This window comes from Nyctereutes procyonoides, unplaced genomic scaffold (assembly GCF_905146905.1).
Source record: "Nyctereutes procyonoides isolate TBG_1078 unplaced genomic scaffold, NYPRO_anot_genome, whole genome shotgun sequence".
NCBI classification, from domain to species: domain Eukaryota; kingdom Metazoa; phylum Chordata; class Mammalia; order Carnivora; family Canidae; genus Nyctereutes; species Nyctereutes procyonoides.
The window spans coordinates 46,229,386-46,249,752 of record NW_026575047.1 but is presented as its reverse complement, the minus strand read 5'-3'; the positions used below and the strand labels follow the sequence as shown (position 1 = coordinate 46,249,752).

The window sequence follows — 20,367 nt, the reverse complement described above, 5'->3', positions numbered from 1 at the left end:
GCAGAGGGAGAGAGAAAAAGAATCTCAAGTAGGCTCCATGCTCAATGCAGAGCTCCATGCGGGGTTCCATCTCAGGGCTGTGTGACAACCTGACCTGAAATCAAAAATCTGACACTTAACTGACTAAGCCATCCAGGTATCCCAACTTTTGTGTTTTCTAATAACTTATTTTTAGAACTTTCAGACTCACTGACTCCAGAAGGTTACCCTGAAATGGGCTGAGGACATTTGACTACAAACCATTATGCCACCAACCCATAGATAATGCAGGTTATATGACCACATGTTATTTTCATGAGGCCCCGGCTCCTTTCAGTATATGCATTGCCTCCTTGACTTATGTGCAAATGGAGATCTAGAACATGGGGTGTAGATTTGAACAAACAGTGGAAACACTTTCATGGTCCTAGAAAATGATCTGTAAATCCCATGTCCTTTGGAGAGCTCATGAGAGACTCTGGCCCTTCTTCTTCCTGGTCTTTAGCTTCACTTACATGATTATCTATTGACCCTGGGCCTTGTGCTAAGGATATAAAGGGGTAAAAGATTTGTCTCTTTGTTTTTTTGTGTGTTGTTTGTGTGAATGTGTGGTAGGGGTGGGGAGGCTAACATATAATAGCTGCTGGACACTTTATTGTGCCATTGTGCTAATATCTTTTTTCTTAAAATTTATTTATTTATTCATAAAAGACAGACAGAGAGAGAGAAAGGCAGAGACATCGGCTGAGGGAGAAGCAGGCTCCTCGCAGGGAGCCTGATGCAGGACTTGATCCCAGATCCCGGGATCACACCCTGAGTTGAAGGCAGATGCTCAACCATTGAGCCACCCAGGTGTCCCTTTGCGCTAATATTTTTCATGTTATGATGGTCACCACAATTCTCCTGAGTACAGATTATCCTCATTTTACACATGAGCAAATTGAGGCTGAGAGAAATTTATTTTGTTTTGTAAATAACCACAATTCCACAAAGAGTCTTAGAAAAACCCATTCACCTCACCCTCTTATTATAGACTATCAACATTTTTAATCTTTGCCCATAGAAAGGTACATGTGAATTTCTCGCTTTTTAAAACTATAAGCAAATTTAAACACCTTTTAACATGTATGCTCATCATTTTAATTGTTTCATAAGCAATTTCCAGCTTATTTCTTCGTTAGGTGCCAGAATTTGGGAAAGTGCTTAAGAAAACGGATGTTTAAGCATACTGACATCGGTTTGAGTTCAAGCTCCATCTCTCATAAGCTACAAGAAAGCGATTTAATCAACCTGCACCAACTTCTGCTCTGCAAAATGTGGAGAAGAAGAATACCCCTGTCATAGTGTTCTGCCAGAATTAAATAAGAACTTGCATTTAAGGTAGCTAGCACATTCTGGTTTTAGCACATTATAAAAACTGAAAAAACAGAAAGCAGTTATGATTTGTCTATTGTGCCTTAAGCTGTTTTGCTCGACTTTTTCCTCAGTGATTTAAAATACCTCTTTGGATACCAAAGAAATCAGTCCTTTGTCATATTTGTCACAGTGTTTTTCTAATGTGTTGCTTTGTCTTTTTTTAATCTGGTTTATAAATTTTTAAATATAAAATTATATATTTTACATGACCAACTTTATCAATGTTTTCCCTTGCTGATTTCTAGATTTGGTAGCACTTACCAAAGACTTCCCTAGTCTAGTAACTTGATACCAACAAACTGAATAATTGATATTCTCCCTACTCCTTCCTCATGTCTTTTTCTAGGCTATTCTAAATTTACATATATATATGTGGGTCCATTTCTTACTACTTTCTTCTATAGTAAAACTTTTAGTTGAATGTTTTGGAGGGCAATTTCATGTTTGTAGAAATGTTATTCAGACTCCCTGAATGCTCCAAATTATGCCATGGCAGGAAGTTTAATCTACAGATCTCTTCGCACAAGGATGCAGGGGCAATGCATGAATGTCACAGTAATGGTTGCTAGTACTTGCAAAAGGAAATAGCATCAATTTCCTTAATAGCACAATATCTAAATAAAGGGAAAAATCTAAATAGATGTCTACTTCGTAGTATCATGCAGATTTTTGTTTTGTTCAATTCAGCATTAATTAAGCATCTACTATATACACAGAGTTAGGTAACCTTTATTCTCTTTTTCTGAGCATACAGTTGCAAGTGTATATATCTTTAAAAAAACAATGAAATAATAAAAAGGGTACCCACACAAACTCCCTTACCCCTCAACACACAGGCTCAAAGCTAGGTAAGTGAGAGACAGTGAAAAAATAAATTGCATAAATAAATGTTGGTATGTGTCATATATATGCATATATATGTCTTTATTAATAAATTTACACATGTACAAAAACCACACATAGAGGTTTTTAAACTGAAAAAAAAAAAAACCTCTGATGGATATACTCCAAAATGTTAATGGTATTCAATAGGATGGACAGAAGGGGAAGAAAAGGAAGTAGAGAGAATAAAGGAGAGCTTTCTGTTTGGTTACTTTTATCATGGATGTGTACCATATTTACAATAAAAATAAAAACAAAATTAAGATATCATGAAATCAACCAATTAAAATTAAAATAAATAAGTAAAACCAAATATCAATTTTTATGCTCTAATTTTTTGGTTTTTGTGTTTTTGGAAAACAGAGATATAGTAGCAGATCCTGGGTACAAATCAATGGCTAGATACCAAAATTAAGAAGGTTCCTGACTGGGAAGATAAAATAATTTAACACTTTATATTAGGCTGTAAACTCTAGGGTAACAACTAAAAGAATAGCAAAAGAGTTGGGCAGCCCGGATGGCTTAGCGGTTTAGTGCCACCTTCGGCCCAGGGCCTGATCCTGGAGACCTGGGATAGAGTCCCACGTCTGGCTCCCGGCATGGAGCCTGCTTCTCCCTCTGCCTGTGTCTCTGCTTCTCATTCTCTGTGTCTCTCATGAATAAATAAATAAAATCTTAAAAAAAAAGAGTGCTTACACTCTGATAAAAAATACAGACAAGAAAACAAAACAAAACAAGGACAAAGAAAACAATAAAAGTCACAAATTTAAATCTAAATATATTAATAACCACACTAAATTTAAATGGACTACTAAGATTTTATCCAATCTTAAAGGAAGTAATGACATGAGGCTTATGTAAACTCTTCCAGATAGTGATAAAGAGAGAACACTCCCATCTGTTGTATGAGGCCAGAATAATCTTCTTTCCATTAAGAATTTAAGAACAGAAAATTATAGCTCAACTCTCACTGATGATGATAGCTCCAAAAATCCTATGCAAAGTAATAGTAAATAAAATATAGCAATATGTGAAGAGAATGTGTAGCATGGCAAAGTTGGGTTTATTCAATAGGTACAAGATTGCCTTAAAATTTAAAAATGAAAAAGAATAATAGACCACATTAGCAAAAATAAAGGAGAAAAAAAATCCCAATGAAATCAGGAAAAACGTTTGACAAAACTAACATGCACGATAAAAATTCTTAGTAAACTAAGAATAAAGGAGAACTTCTTTAATCTGACAAAGCGTCTTTACAAATGACTATTGCAAATATCATTCCTAGAGTAAAAAGTTAAAAGTTTTTTTTCTCTGATATCTAAATGTTCACCAATACCAATTCTGATCGCATGGTATGGAACTGCTAGCCAGTATAATAAATAAAAAAGAAAACATAGAAAAATGTATAAGGATTAGAAAATAAGGAAGAAAAAATTATTCCTAGATAAAATGGTTATGCAATAGAAAATCTAGAATAATCTTCAGATAAAAATTAAGATAACTAAATTTACCAAAATTTATAGATACAAAGTCAATGTAGGAAAAATAATTTCACTTTTATACTCTAGTAATGAACAAGTAGAAAATTAAATCTTTAAAAAAGAGGCTATTTGAAATATCATGAAACAAATCAAATATTTAGGAATATACCTCACAAAAATGTGTCAAACTTTTATACATAAAACTCTAATACAATATTGAAATAAATTCAAAATGACCTAAATAGACAGACTAGATTAGTAAACTTAAAATATTATCAAGATACCAATTACTTTCCAATTAATGCAATCTTTATAAAGATCTCAACAGTTGTTTGTGTGTACAAGTGTGGGATGTGTCATGTGTTTTAGTGCTGAGTGCTAGAAATGAAGATGTGTATAGATACTGTCACAAACACCCTGTCAGTTTAGCTCTCCAACAGCCAAGTCAGTTACCTCTTGTGTTTTCCTCTCAGCAACCCACAATTTTAGTGGAAAGTGTTTAAACAGCTTTTTTTTTTTTAAAAAAAAGGAAGACATTGCTTTTTTTTTTTTTAATTTAAGACACAGAAAGTCAAGGCAGTTTGCCAAAAATAATATTCATAATAGTCAATATTCTTGAGTAATACATGCCATCCACTAGTGTGAGCTCTTCATATACACTAATTCATCTAATTCTTTCCAAAATATGATGAAGTAGGAATAATTATTACTCCCATTCTACAAATGAGGACTCTGACTCATAAAAGTTAAATAACTGGCACCAATACTCTCAGTATGTGACAGAATTGGGACATGAATTCAGAAAGCTCAAGAGCCCACTCTCACTACCTCTATAGTAGGCACTTTAGAAAATGTAAAAAGGTACATTTTTGCTCATTTAATTTATTCAATACTCCTTTTTATACTGAGGGCTTAGTTCAAAGACATTACACTGTAATTCCCCTAATACTCTAGAATTTACTAGACCTTCTCTCCATTAACATGGAATATCTTGGGCTGGTTTCCAGAGAACATCCAAAGTTAAAAAACCCTGGTAAATCTAAGCTTTCCATCTCAAAATCAAACACTTTGTTATACATTTGCACAGGCTTCCCTAGTTTTCTTGACTGAAGAGCTCCCTGAGTTCCTAAGAAAGGAATACCTGACATGAACAGTAATGAGACAAATGAGCCAAACCTTTAATTAGTGGAAAAAATTCAACGAATCCCCTTCCTTCATTCAACCATTCAGGCTTACTGACATGTCCTAAGAATATCATTTTCAAAGTTCCAAAGCACTAAACAAAAAATTATTGTGACCACAACTGGTAAAGGTAAAGGGCTCCATTCTATAGTTCTTCCCCCAAATGGGTGTCCTGCTAGTTGACCTTTATGCCCATGGAGCTTTGATTTTCCTCACTTCCCAAGGTAGCACAAATGAAATCTTCTGACTCTTCTACTCATGGAAACAGAAATGACTGATCATATAATCTACAGATTATTCTTTTGTAATGAACCCCACATGATGCTTTTGTTCATGAGGCATGGTTTCTACACTAGCTGGTGAACCTGTTCCTCACACCTTGTGTCTGGCCTTTTCCTTGGTCTTTCTGCCTTCATTCTTTGTTCCTTTTGACATATTACTCTCAGAGTAAACACCAGGTGTGTCAGTCTATCACTCCTCATGTCCTCACTGTGATTCAAGATGCACTCACCTTCCTCCTCATCTTTACTGCCTAGTATTTCTCAACATCCTTCCCATCCAGAGAAGTTCTACTTCTGATGAATGTGCCTTCCAGACCTTACTCTGGAACATTTGCAGGAATGATTTCCCTGTCTTAGGTTTCTGATTATCTCCTCCTCTGTGAGACTTCCCTAACCACTCAAAGATACAAGTGTTGAAGCCAACATTCCATAAGGAGAGGACATATGAAATATAGCACCCTCTGACCATCCAGCCTGCTGTCTGAGATAATATAGATGCTACACATTCAGTAAATGCTTTGGGTCTGTTATATACACACATTTGAAATTTGTAAAATATGAGAGGCGGTAACTAGAGAAAGTAAAGGGGAGAAAAAGAAGATTTAGCTTGTGCCGTGTAAATGCAATACAATTGGGGTCTTCTGGGTCAGTAACTGGAAAGCCTTGCTCTGAGTGTTTCATGAAAGCTCACTCATTTACTAGTTGCCAGATTTTGGGGAAAAGTTTTCCTGGTCCTTCACCACTGAATTACAATGGAATTCCAACAGAGTTACACATGCCACCCCACTTGAATGCCCAGCAGGAACTTTCAGATCACTGTAGTAATGAATGGCCAAAGAATTAATAGGAGTGGAGCCTTATGAGCCTTCCTTCCTGTGCTGCAGCTGGGCAGAACAGTACTCTGTTCATGGCTGAAAATACGTCTCAGACATGGCCACCACAGCTGTGCCCAACACAGCTGTCCCTCAGACGCACTGGAGAGATGGGGGCCTGTTTCAATCTCCCTGCCTTCTGCTGTCATCAGACATGTTTCCTTGGCCATTATCAATGGCACAACAGCCCCATTTGTCTGTTAGAGACCTTCAAGTGTGGAGACAGTTTTACCAAACAACACGACCTTCCTTCCTCAGTTCTTGCCCCCACTCCACATCCTCTTATCCTTCTTGCTGCCAGAATGTCCCTCATCCAATTTTTTTTTCATGGCCTTTTTCCATCCACTCAAGGTCCTGTATGACCGGCCTCATCTCTAAGCACTGCCACTACCCTCCACTACCTCATAGACATACTGAAACCCTTACATCTCCCAGTATCTAGCACAGACTTGGGCTTTGAACCTTTGCACAAGTCCCACTTACTGCAGTCCCCATTCATTAACTCTTTGCTCAACTATCTCTTCCCATGATCAGACACGCTGATAAGATGTCCCTCCTTCAGAACTGTCCCCTGGCTTTCTCTCCCCCATATCCCTTTTCTGGGCTGGTCAGACCACTCCTGACACCCTGTCTTCTCTCTATCTTGCATCAATGCAACTGAATTCTAATTCTTATTGCTGTTCTCCCTCACTGGAAAATAGATCCCTAGAGGAAAATGACATGCTGGTGTCGTAGTGAGGGCAGCTTCAAATCTAGGCTTCTTTACTCACTAGTTGTGTGACCTTGACCTTAAGCTACAGAGTTTATTACTCTGTGATTCCATTTCCTAATCTGTAAAATGGGTACATTAACAATCCTTAATCCATATGCTTGTGGGAATCATTTACTCTGATTCCAGCCAGCAACTTCTTAAAGAAATTACTATGTGTGAAGGGTTTACAACAGTGTCTGGCTGGCATATAACATGAGCTGATGTTACTATTATCATGGCTCTATGGAATATTTCTCATTCTTAGACCAGATCAGTGCCTGACACTCAGAGACATAAAGAGTTAATGAAGGAAGAAGTGTAACGCCCTCCTCATTATTTGACTGTTTCCTATTGTCATTTAGGTCTTTATTGAAGGCCTTTATTAAACAATTTTGAAGGTAACTTCAGAAATCATTTGTCGGTTTCTGTGAAATCTAGAAAAAGCAAGTAGGCATTAATATACGTAAGCAAAAATCCTCCTGCTCTTTAGTTTTTCTTCAAAGACATTAATAACAGGAATAGTAGCATGTAAATTCAGTAAAATTTACAATTTTTTAAAGATTATTAATAGCTTATTTTATAAACAAAATACATTTAGCATGCCAATAATAAATGGTCACTCCAGAGCAACTGGATTTGATAATCTGAGAAAGATCAGTATCCATACAAAGTTCCATATTAGCTATTTATATTTCCTGATGTTATAATTTACTGATTCCCCTGCATCTTAATACAGAAAACTTTCCCTTGGCTGTTAGTTCTAATTTAATTTCCTCTTTACCCATGCAATTTCTTTCTTTCTTTTTTTTTAAGATTTATTTATTTGAGAGAGAGAGAGAGAGAAAGAGAGAGAGCACAAGCATGTGCATACAAGTGAGAAGAGCAGAGAGAAAGGGTGAAAGGGTGAGAGAGAATAGCAAGTAGGCTCAGCAATGAGCCCAAAGCCCAAATTGGGGCTTGATCTCAGGACCTTTAGATCATGATCTGAGCTGAAATCAAGAGTCAGATGCTTAACTTACGGTACCACCTAGGCATCCCTACCCATGCAATTTCTAAATGTTATCTTCTTTACTTAAAGAAACTATCATGGAGGGCAGCCCAGGTGGCTCAGTGGTTTAGCACTGCCTTCAGCCCAGGGTGTGATCTGGAGACCCGGGATCGAGTCCCACGACGGGCTCCCTGCATGGAGCCTGCCTCTCTCTCTCTCTCTCTCTCTCTCTCTGTCTCTCATGAATAAATAAATAAAATCTTAAAAAAAAAGAAACTATCATGGACAATAAAATAAGAAAAAAAGTATTAATCTTTAGAAAGAACTTGACATATTTTAGATTCAAAAGAGGAAATAAGTTTAAAATTAAAAGAAAAAATATTAAAAAATGCTCTGTTCATTGGTACCAAGTAAAGAACAAATTACACAGAGTTCATGATGTTTAAAACAAAGTAAATATGAATCATAGGGTCTTTCTCAACTGAGACTACATCAGAGATTTAGTCCTTGTGACCTAAGGTGGGAAGTGGGAAGCTATGGGTTGGATTTTAGTCAACTCTAGCCTGCCACCTGTTTTTGTAAATAAACCTTTGTTAGAACACATATCACAGTCATTCATTTGATACCTAAATGAATGATGCCTGCTTTTATACTTAACAGAGTTGAGTAGTTGTGATCCACAAATGAAAATATTTATTCACTGCCTCTCATAAAAGAAGTCTGTTGACCCCTCAGACACCCAAGAATGTGATGAATTAACTTCACATTTTTGCATCCACGATGCTACTAGCTATATATTATTCATTGGTAAGTTGAGAAAGAAAGCATTTACTGTGTTCTATGTTTCAGTTGAAAACAGCAACTTGAGAGTATATTTGCTACCCTATTTATTTCTGAATAGGATACTCCTTTTTTCTTAATCTATCATTTATCACCCAAACCAGGATACTTTTGAGAGTGAAATAATTATGCTGGGGCAATTGGTGTGAATTGGCCATATGGTCACCCCGGTTCCAAAGCACTACCCAACTGTGAAGCTGACAAGCCCAAAGAACAAAACAACAAATATAAATACGGTTTCTCCAACACTGTAGCTTTTGTTTTTTTGTTTTGTTTTGTTTTCGCATGTACTGATCCCTGCCCTCCCCACCCTCTAACCTCCACTGTCCTCAATGATACCAGCTCTGCTTCAAATACAACACAAATGTAGAACTTACTTTTTAATTCTTTCTCCAAAAGAAGCCATTTCCTCCAAGATGTTCTGAACAGTTGAAACAATATCCTGTACCATATAGATTCTTTCAATTAACCCTTTTTTTTCAGATTCCTAGGAAACATAAAAGCAAGATTTAGCTCAATCACTTCATTTGTATCATCTTGCTATAGAAATTCATATACCATTATAATAAGTTATTATCAACAGAATGACTCCAAGAGACAAATCACCTTTTTTCACAATTTAAAGTATTTATTGACTCCAAAGAACTGTGTTGCCCACTCATTCAGACACAACCATTCTTCTCTACGAAAGCTACAGCTTCTCTCAGAGGACTTGGCAACCCCATCCATCTGGCTGACCCTGATTTTCTGTCTGGCTTCACACGGTTACTTGCCAGCTCACCTTACCCCCGTCCCTCACAGTCCTTCAGAAATGTTTCAAGCAGGTGACAACATGGTATGTTGGAAATCCAGGTGATATGTTTCCTAGTACCGTGGCTTCTTTGTCAAACTCTGCTGCATTTCTAGTCATGTTTTAAACCCCACTGCAAGTCTGAGGTACATTTCAGTTATCCTTTGGCAAACACCTCAGAAACAGGGTAGGCACCTGTAGGCAGACTCCATAGTCACTGCTGGAGATTGCATCTTACACAGGTTATTCCCTGGGAGGATGTCCAATGATTGACTGGCTTTTCCTTCATGAGGTAGAAGCAAACACAAGTTCATCTTCCTCAGTCTCCAATTTGTCATGTGTAACAGAATTCAGCCTTCTAAGAATATTGTCCTTACTTTGTTTATAAAAAAATCTCAAGTGTGTTTTAGCATGTTAGGCAGCTAATGCTTATAAAAATAATTTAGAAATTACTCAAATGTTGGAGAAAAGATGATTCTATAATGACTGGTATTTTTACACAATTTCTTATATTCTGCCATATTTTACCTCCCTGGGAACTCTACTGTAACTGGGATTTAGCTAATATCTTCTCAGCTCTTGCCTGTCTGGGTCATTGTAGCCACAACATCTAATATATAATACCTAAAACCTCAAATTTTTCTCTATCTAGAATTTTACTTGAGTTATAACTGCACTAAATTATGGAGCAAAACCTTCTAAACTGAAGAGAACATTTAGGGCACCTGGGTGGCTCAGTTGGTTATGCATCTGCCTTTGCTTTGGGTCATGATCTCAGGGTCTTGGGATCAAGCTCTGAGTCATGCTCCCTGCTGAGGGAGGTTTTCCCTCTCCTCTCTGCTTGTGCTCTCTGCTGCTATCTCTGTCTCTCTCTCTCTCAAATAAATAAAATCTTTAAAAAGAGAGAGAGAGATCATTTTAAGAATAATCAATATGGCAGAGATGTCAGGAAACCACAAACTTCCCTTCTCACACCTGTCCTTGTTTATGAAGCTACTTGGCAGAAACAGACCACAGAGAGCGCAAAGGTTAGAATGTACCACCTCCACCCCCTCCTTAGTAAAGGGTGCAGGGATGGTTTGAAGAAAACCTTACCATTAAGCGCTGAACTCCTTAATCTAAGCATTCGTATAGAAGGAGAAGGCAGGCTTTTTGTGTCTTCTTGCTACCTCAAACTAGCAAGGCATTTTTAGATTTTCACTGCAATTTAAAATTCCTTATTTCCCTTACTCTGTAATTCTTCAAGCAGCTTGCATTAAAAATTAGATATGCTGCCAGAGCAACCTAATTCATGCTCAGCAACATCTATTAATGGGCACAATGGTGAAAACCCATCTCTGTCTGCTACATAAGTATTCATGTTTATAATGGAGGATTTGAAAGCACCAGGGAGTTTGACCCAAAGGGCAAAAGTAGCTTCTTCTTTTCAGCAGCATAGACTTTAGGTCAAAACAATTTCTTGGAAGATGACTCAAATTTCCACGTGGCTCAACTTCATAAAAATATCCTCATTCCATTGACCGTGTGTGTGTGTGTGTGTGTGTGTGTGTGTATGTGTGTTCCCCCCACCCCCCTAATGAAACACCCAAATGCTGAGGTTCTGGTCATGAAGAAAGTATAAGTTTAGTATATCAAAATAATAAATTATTGTCACAATGTCCATTTACTTTTTGATGTACTTGATGTTTTAATTTGCATATTTAATATTCAAAAACAAGGCAAAAGGTCCCACCATATCTAGGCTAACAGGATAGTAATTTGAAGAGTGAACGTAATCAGAATCACATAATTTTAAAATATCTATTAACTATCAACTTGATTTAATCATATTGGCGGATCCACATAATTATTTCATTTTATTTTTACAAGTACGTTACTTCAAAATTTTTAAAAGGCATGTTTTATGTATATTAAAATGAAACACTTATGTTCTGTGAACATTTTTAAATGATACATAAAGGATTATTATTTGTGCTACAGATTCACATATTTAACTGGTTTCCTAGTTATATATGTTTATAATCCCAGGTGAGGATACTTTTCAAAAGAATGTACTTTTTAAAACCATCTTTTTACATATTTCATAAAATTGTTCTTAATCATCTTCAGAATTGCACTTAGTAGCCATTAAATTGACACCTTTAATTGACTCTACTGTGGATCATAATTTTAATTATGAATATACTATCTCTACAGGCACTAAGGTACCTTGAAACTCACACCAAATATGTGTTACATGGAGAAAATTATCAATTTTAATTTTTAAATATTTATATATATATATCAGCCCAAATATTTTCAAGGGCATTGTATATCTTTGTAATCATTCATATGCACTTATTCTGTTAAACATTTTTTCAGGACAAAGCTTCAAGTAAGTTGTATCCTTAATTCATTTGGTGTTTCACAAAATTTATGCTTATAAATAAATGGTTTTTCAATTACCTTTAATTCTTGGGTAAAACAGGTATTTATTCTGTTAAAAATCAAAAGTCCCCCCCCCCCACACACACACAAATTGAGTTATCCCAAAGGATAGCTTCATAATTAAACACTGAACCGGGCACAGCATTTAATATCATAGTTTACTTTGTGATGAATATTCCTTGCTTTTCTGAGAGAAAAAATGCAGTGTCTTTTTTGCCAGTTCTTTTAAAATTCACTTCCACTCACAAAAGCTTTTAGAGATGAAGTTACTTAGTATTCCAGTCGTCAAAGATTTTGATTACAAATTTCCAACTGAGGCACACCTGGGTAGCTGAGTCAGTTAAGCATCTACCTTTGGCTCAGGTCATGATCTCAGGGTCCTGGGATGGAGCTGGCATCAGGCTCCCATCTGTGGGGGTCTGCTTCTCCCTCTCCCCCTCCCCCCTGCTCATGCTCAAGTTCTGTCTCTCTCTCTCTCTCTAATATAAATAAATAAATAAATAAATAAACAAACAAACAAACAAATAAACAAACATTTCCAACTGATTGTGACCCAAATGCAACAAAAAAATAGATTTCTTTTTTCACAAGAGTTCAATAGCTTTGGGAAATGTTTAAGTTGACTAAGAGCTCTTCAAAGGTTCAAACATTCCTAAACTCAAATTGGTGACCAGCAGCAAAAACAGTATACATTGTCACACTGAAGTGTATTTTTTATATTTGACACATCTTTGCCACAAAAAGTTTGTTGTTGCTACCCAACACTGTATACATAAAATGTAAGTGTAGACACTTCAGCTTCTAGTCAATCAGTGAAGCATTATCATTTGTACACAATCATGGATAATCAGGGCACTGTAGCCAATCCCAAGTACACTTCTGCCTCATAGACTCCTTTGTTTTGTAACAATGTCTTATTAGCCATGATGCTGTCCTCCATCCAAGTTTGCATTGATACTATTCCTACAAAATTAAATAATTCTTAATTAATGCTAAATGTTTCAACTAAATTTACAATGGCATTCCTATGTCAGAATGTTACCATTTGTAAAACTAGCAGAAGCTTTATTTTAGTTCCATATATCGGTTGAAAAAACTCAGAACAATTTTACAATTAATTTATTTGATATTCTGTTTGAATCATTTGATGGCACCCAGGTAAGACTGCCACCATTTGACTCCACCCATGATTTTTTTTTTACATGTTGGCACTATTGGAGTCAACATAATAAGAGCCATCTTGCCATTTTTCATACATGTACAATGAAACCTTGGAATGAAAAACCAGATAAATGTAGAACAGTCATTTTATTTCAAAGAAAAGCCATACTCCACAGAGAGATATGTAAACAAAATGTTTTGGCTACACAAATAAAAGCATGTTTCCAGAAATAGTTTTCTTAAAGTAACTGCTAGCTGTTGAAGACTCTTTAAGCAAATTTGTAACTTAAGTTTACACACACAGATGATATGATCATGGCCCCAGGGGATGGACAAGAAATGTAAACACATATCTATCAGTTAGCTCATCAATAATTATCTTGAGAAATAGAATATTATTACTTGATTATTCTTAAACATGAACTCTACTTTATGATTTAGTCACTGAAAAAGTTTTATCAAACAGTAAGGAAAAAAGTGAAGATTTACTCATTGGAATGAGTGAAACAAAACATATTAAAAGTGTTCAGACTACTACTTATTCTATTATCCATAGACTTTTTAAATTCTGCATATATTTAACATACATTTACCCTGTAATTTTTCATCTTTCCCACTAACTCCACCAGAATTGACAGTTTGGAAACATTATGCATCCTATAGATTTGGTAATTGCTATGCCCCAATAGGCTGGTATGCCACATGGCTGATTGGGGTGGAAGTATCAGATGCTTCTCCACAACTTGCAAGAAGGGGTGAACTCATCTGAAAGTACTTTTTCAACGACCATCCACAAGCTTTCCTTTAAAGCTAGGTTTTAGTGACTTTGCCCCTGAAAAGTATCAGGAAAATTAATGGGTTATCCCTGATTGCTTGCTGGATTTAACCTGGTGACAATGAGATCTCTGGTCACTGCACATGTAACCCCTGGGCTATTAGTAAAAACCATGGCAGAAGCAGAATACAAGTCTAAGTAATTTATTCCAGTGTATTTGAATGTAAATATTAAGTACAATATTTAGTACTTAAACAAAATGGGGAGAAAACAGTGAATGGAAATTTTCTGGGCAAATAGGGACATGTAGCATAGGATTCCAGAGCAAGTGTGTCTCCATTACAAGAAGTCCCTTAAAAAAAAAAAAAAAGGCAAGCTCTAGTGTCTAGTGACCATTTCACAAGGTAGGGATTCAGTTCACACTTGTTCTTTTTTGGCATTTGCTTCTTTGATGTCTGTGGGTTTCTGTTTTCTTTCTGTACCACAGAATATATAATTTTGAGATACCACATTCAGTTACATATTGCTACTTACTTTTTCTTTCCAGCATTATTTTGCCCAATACTCATGAGAGGAGATGTTAAAGATGCCATTTGAAAATATTTCAAAAATATTTCTTTCCATTCTTATATTTAAGAGCTGGGGTAATCAGGGATTATTTGCACCAAAAGGTGAAAAGTTACAAGAAAAACAAACAGACCAACCAACCATGAGACTTATCAGCTCTAACCAGGCCTACCCATTTTGTAAATAACCAGCTAGGGGTCGGAGAGAACTGGGTTCAACTCTAACTTGCCATTAACCAGTTTTGTGATCATGGCAAATTCCTTACCCATTCTGAATCCCCATTTTACTATCTGGGAAAAGGGAGAGCCTAATCTTTTCCCAATTGAGTGTTTGAAGAATTAAATATCATTCGTATCATAAGATATGTAAAGGACTTGGTACACTTTGGGCACTTCATAAATATAAGTCCCTTCCTTTTGAGAATGCAAAGAGATAAAAGAATGAATAACCTTTGGTCTAGTTTAAAGAATACTGGGGTTAAGTTTTGAAAGCAATGATCTTCCAAGACAAGTCTACTCATGTTGCCCTGCGTTGTATGAAAGATCATCTGGCAGTTTTATCTGCATCATGCTGGCTTTATTTACACGTCTCAGATTGAACCATGGAATGTGGTGATAACAGTTTAGCAAACACAACATTACATCTGCTGCTGCTACCAAATTGCCTGGGAAGAGTAACAGAGATCCATTCAGAAAGACAGAACTGTTATCACATGTGCTCATGTGTTTCCTTAACATAGGAGGCTTCTGATTTATAGAGGGAAATGTGTAATAAAAAAGAGTGGGGGCCACTGGTGTGATTAAACAAATGAACAAAAAATTGTGAACAACTATATGTACTGCACTTTTAGAGCCCTGCATTTGAGAAAGAATGGATTTTACTTCTTATTACAAACTTGAAAAACCAACGAGGTGTAAGTCAATTCACATGATTTAGGGTCTACTTTGTGATAAAGCATGCATCACAACATAATGGAAGAGAGATGAGAGCATGAACTTATCAGAGATAGAATTCCAATTTCCTAAGAATCCTTTGTTTTCTGACATACAGAAAGAAAGACTGGCACTCACTGTAAGAAAAATGATAACAAACTCCATCTCTGAAACCTAAAGATGCATATTATCATACCAGAGATGGATGTAAGATCACCTTTTACTTCATTGCCCATTTGTTTATAAAATGTGAGAAAAATAAACTCGAGTTTTGGCTAAGTCTGTATGCAGTCAAATTAAGCACATATTATGTGCTTTCTTTATAAGCAAAACCAAAAATAAATCAGGAGGCAAATCCATCCTTCTCCAGGCCTTGTTCCCACCCCCACACCCCCAAGGCTCCAATGACTATAGCACTGTAGGTGCAATAAACCAGCTTGGAGCCTCTGGGAGAGAATTCACACCATCAAAATGAATTTACAACTTGGAATTAATTATATAATCAGTATGTTACTTTAAATCTTTCCTACATGTTCTGATTTAGGAAAAAATCCTCGTTCCTCTATTAATTACCTAAGCAAAGCCAGGAGACAGTCCCCAAAATTGACCATGTCAGAAAAAATCCTTTTTGACATGTTTAAAAATTGAGTAATATTTGTCACAGAATGGAAAGTGTCTCCAAAAGGGATCAACGCAAAATTCTGTCTCAAGACCTTTCCAATAATTTCAGCCATCTAGAAGAAAGACACAAAAATACAACTTTTGGACTTTCAATGGGAGTATGTTTGGTCTGTTTTATCCTACAGAGTATTAAAAAAAAAGCCAATAATTTGAAAACTTAAAGTTATAAACACCAGAAATCGATTCAGTGGAATTTAGCATGGGAAAAAAAAAACACACACAACAACAGAAAACCCCAAACCTCAGTAGTATCTGTCATAGCAAAGCATAAGAAGCAGTATTTCTGATAGATGAGATTAAAAAGTGTTCCTTGTGAAGCCTGGCTGTACTGGGAACCTCCTTTAGGACTTCTTCCCATGAGATGTGGGGTGGGTCTGTGTGCAAGCACGCTGGCACATGTGCATGTGCACACTCGTGTGTATACACACACACAGCATCTACTCTATGGTGTATGCTCTTTCAATGGGGGTAAAATTCTGTATTTTCTCAGGAGACTACTTCTTTCTCAAGTATACTTTTGCTTATGGAAATGAATATAAAACAGATCAGATTTTAAATCAATATCATTTCTAAGTGGTTTTTAAACTCTATTCATTACAGAAAGCACTTCCACAGTTACTGGTATTTACCAACATGTTTGTCTTTCTTTTTGGCTTGCAACAAGAATCTCATCTGGTATTATGTAGAAGGGCTGAAAAAAGTAAAAGAATGAACAACATCAAGAAGATGATGTTGATAAAACACAAATGAAAAATTGGAAACTGTCTAAAATAATTATTTGGAATTTAGCCCTAGGAAGATTGGTTTCTCTAGGCCAATTGACAGATGCATGCATGCCACCCCAGAGCAAACAGGGCTAGTGGTTTTCTATAAATATGGAGGTAGTTCTCTGTAACTACTGTGGCTAAACACACAATGAGCTGCAGTTGCTGATGTTTCTATGTGTGTCTTTTAGTTTTCTTTGAGGTAGGGAGTGAGAAGGGCAGGAGATAGAACATTAGTGCAGTCAAGCAGTGCAACAAGTAATTCTTATTACCTTAAGATTCAGCAGCAACATCACCTCTGTCAGCATTCCTGATTCACACACACACTTCCTCTTCTCTGCCCAACCTAGTGTACAGACTTTAATGAAAGTAGCAACTATGCTATACTCTGATTATTTACTTAGAGGATCATGTTTACAGTTTTAATCTTTTTACCTACAGAGGCTTGGAGATGGAGAAAACACTCCCTTTCATTATAAAATGTTCCACAAATATACAATGCAGAAAAATGAACTGATAAATTAATGGCACGTTTCCTTCAGGACAGGGTGGCATGGTCAAAAATAAATCTGATTTAGGTCAGAACTGGATTTGAGTTTTGCTACTATCCTATCTAGTTTCCCTTAATTTGTAGATGGGGAAAATAATATCAAATTTAATGGTTATTTTGAATACTGGATGAGCTAAAGTATACAGAAATAGTCTTCAAATAATAAACCCTCCACAAATATTAATTATTTTATAAATGGAATTATTTAGCTAATACTCAAAGTAATCTTGTTTTATATTATTACCTTTGCTTCCTTTATTACTTATATTATTACTTTTCCCTTGAGAAAAGAGAAGGGTCTTTACCTATCAATTACATTGCAAACTCACTGGGTAATCCGGATTTAGGGCAAACCACAAGGGAACAGAGAGGATTTCATTACAGAAGGTAAGAAGAACAGCTACTATCCTCAGAAAAACAATGACCTGTGGATAATAGAAATACAATATTCAAAGTATTCTACATTAGCATGATATAAACATTTTAGGCAATAAGAAATATCTAGACACAGTATAGTCCATAAAACCAGAGCCTCTGCCTGTATTCTGTTAGACTGTACATAAACTAATAGAAGGATAGATAATCCATCTAATTTATAGCCTGGTATATCATATTTCACAATATTTGGGAATAACACACTAAGTATAATCCTTGCCATAGAAATCAAAAAGAAAATACACAAGTATTAGGAATATTAGTGAGCCTGATACTAGTGGGATAAATAATGGTTCAAAGGGTCAGGTTAATGACATTTCTGGATGACTTTAAAAGATAATGAAGCCAATACATTTTTTTTTAAGAATGGGGGCTTGCATTTAAAAGAAAAATTTAAGCAAGTCAATGTGTCAGAGAAAAGACTGCATGAAATAGAGAAGCCAATCCCTTCTCATTCAAAACATGCATAAACTGATGATTAAGAGTTGGCTAGAATCCATTTTAATATTAAAGTCTTGAAAGTAAGATGGCATGGTAGAAATTATAGCAATTAAATCACTTCATCACTAAAAATCACATTAAATCAAATTAAAAGGAGTTAAATCAGAGCAACCATTTACTTTCTCTCTCTGAAAATTATCCTTAAACACGTCCTCTACAATATGCCCTGTATATAGATTGCCTATGCCCTGTGTGTGTGTGTATATTCAACTATTGCTAACCTTTCAAAGATATTGTCCAACTTTGTATTTTCTTAAAATTACCACACTTTATCATTTTAAAGTACCACTGCTCCATTAATAGGTTAAAAAAATCACTAATCAAACCAATTTGCTGTGTTTGAGACCATTCTTAAGATGGTGCAAAGGAATCATAAACCAAAGTACTACGAGATTGTAAGAAAACTTCCTCCAAACATGAAGGTCTCCCCTGGTTGGGACACTATAGATCATCTCTCTCTCTGGAATAAGAAGACACAGGGAATGAGGCATCATGGGCCGCATCATGGGCCTAGTCCATTCAAAGGACTCTGCAGATTATATTACAGCAAAAACTCCTTCTAAATACATATGCAACATGCCTCTCTCCCTAAGAAGGTTCTGCCTGGGATCAGGGGACAATCCAGTTTGGAGAATGGAAACTATGTTAAACTGAAATTGTTGGTTTAAAATGTACTTAAATTTTAATGATGACATCCTAATTTGTGAAAAGAACACAGAGATATAGGCAGGAAACCACAAATGTTGGAGAGGATGCGGAGAAAAGGGGACCCTCTTACACTGTTGGTGGGAATGTGAACTGGTGCAGCCACTCTGGAAAACTATGTGGAGGTTCCTCAAAGAGTTAAAAATAGACCTGCCCTACGACCCAGCAATTGCACTGTTAGGGATTTACCCCAAAGATTCAGATGCAATGAAACGCCGGGACACCTGCACCCCGATGTTTCTAGCAGCCATGTCCACAATAGCCAAACTGTGGAAGGAGCCTCGGTGCCCATCGAAAGATGAATGGATAAAGAAGATGTGGTTTATGTATTCAATGGAATATTACTCAGCCATTAGAAACGACAAATACCCACCATTTGCTTCAACGTGGATGGAACTGGAGGGTATTACGCTGAGTGAAGTAAGTCAATCGGAGAAGGACAAACAGTGTATGTTCTCATTCATTTGGGGAATATGAATAATAGTGAAAGGGAATATAAGGGAAGAGAGAAGAAATGTGTGGGAAATATCAGAAAGGGAGACAGAACATAAAGACTCCTAACTCTGGGAAATGAACTAGGGGTGGTGGAAGGGGAGGAGGGCAGGGGGTGGGGGTGAATGGGTGACGGGCACTGAGGGGGACACTTGACGGGATGAGCACTGGGTGTTATTCTGTATGTTGGTAAATTGAACACCAATAAAAATTATTAAAAAAAAAGAACACAGAGATATAATATTCATCTGTACCCTTTCATTATAAAATGCTCCACAATTGATTCACAAAAATGCATTAGATGTTTATTTTCTCAAAGAAAAACATCCATATCTGTTTTTCACCCACAACTGATAGAGAAGGGCAATTTTCCCCCCAAACACTGTAAGACAATTGTGCACTCATTGATCATCCTAGAACAGATCATTCAAGTCCTATTTCTGACAGCTGAGTTAAAGACACACCAACTCACAATGCAGGCTTTACAGAGCAGTTTCTTTATATTATAGCAATAGGATCTTTTTTTTAATGATTTCTGCTTGCTGATGTTAATAGTAAATACTGAAATATTCTATGTAAGCACTTGTTGGGCTGGAAAAAGAAAGAAACTCTAATGCAAGTATTTATACCTTCTGCAATGAAAACAAGATATTATTGCTTTGCGTGACCTTTCCTGAGCACGGGATACAGCATTTTACACAATAGTTTCTTGGTTCATGCTTCAATTACTGACCTTTACTGTGCACAAAATTAATGCAATTTTCATTGTAATCCATCCGTACAAATAAGGTCCACATAGAAGAATTCCACATTTGGAATCTAATACAAATAGGAAATGTCAGCTGATTGCTGTTGACTGAACTTGGCCATTATCTGTTTATTCAGGGCTCCCCAGCAAACTACGCTTGTAACAAG

General features: G+C 36.3%; 1 protein-coding gene across 6 annotated transcripts in view; it reads right to left on the bottom strand.

The window, feature by feature from the left end:
* MCTP2 (multiple C2 and transmembrane domain containing 2) overlaps positions 1 to 20,367 on the bottom strand; it is a 241,253-nt gene that overhangs the window by 11,934 nt on the left and 208,952 nt on the right. For all 6 annotated transcript variants that reach the window (XM_055326554.1, XM_055326553.1, XM_055326557.1 and 3 more), the window contains one exon: positions 9,050 to 9,159. In XM_055326554.1, the coding sequence (XP_055182529.1) occupies positions 9,050 to 9,159 (110 nt within the window). The remainder of the gene's footprint in view (positions 1 to 9,049; positions 9,160 to 20,367) is intronic.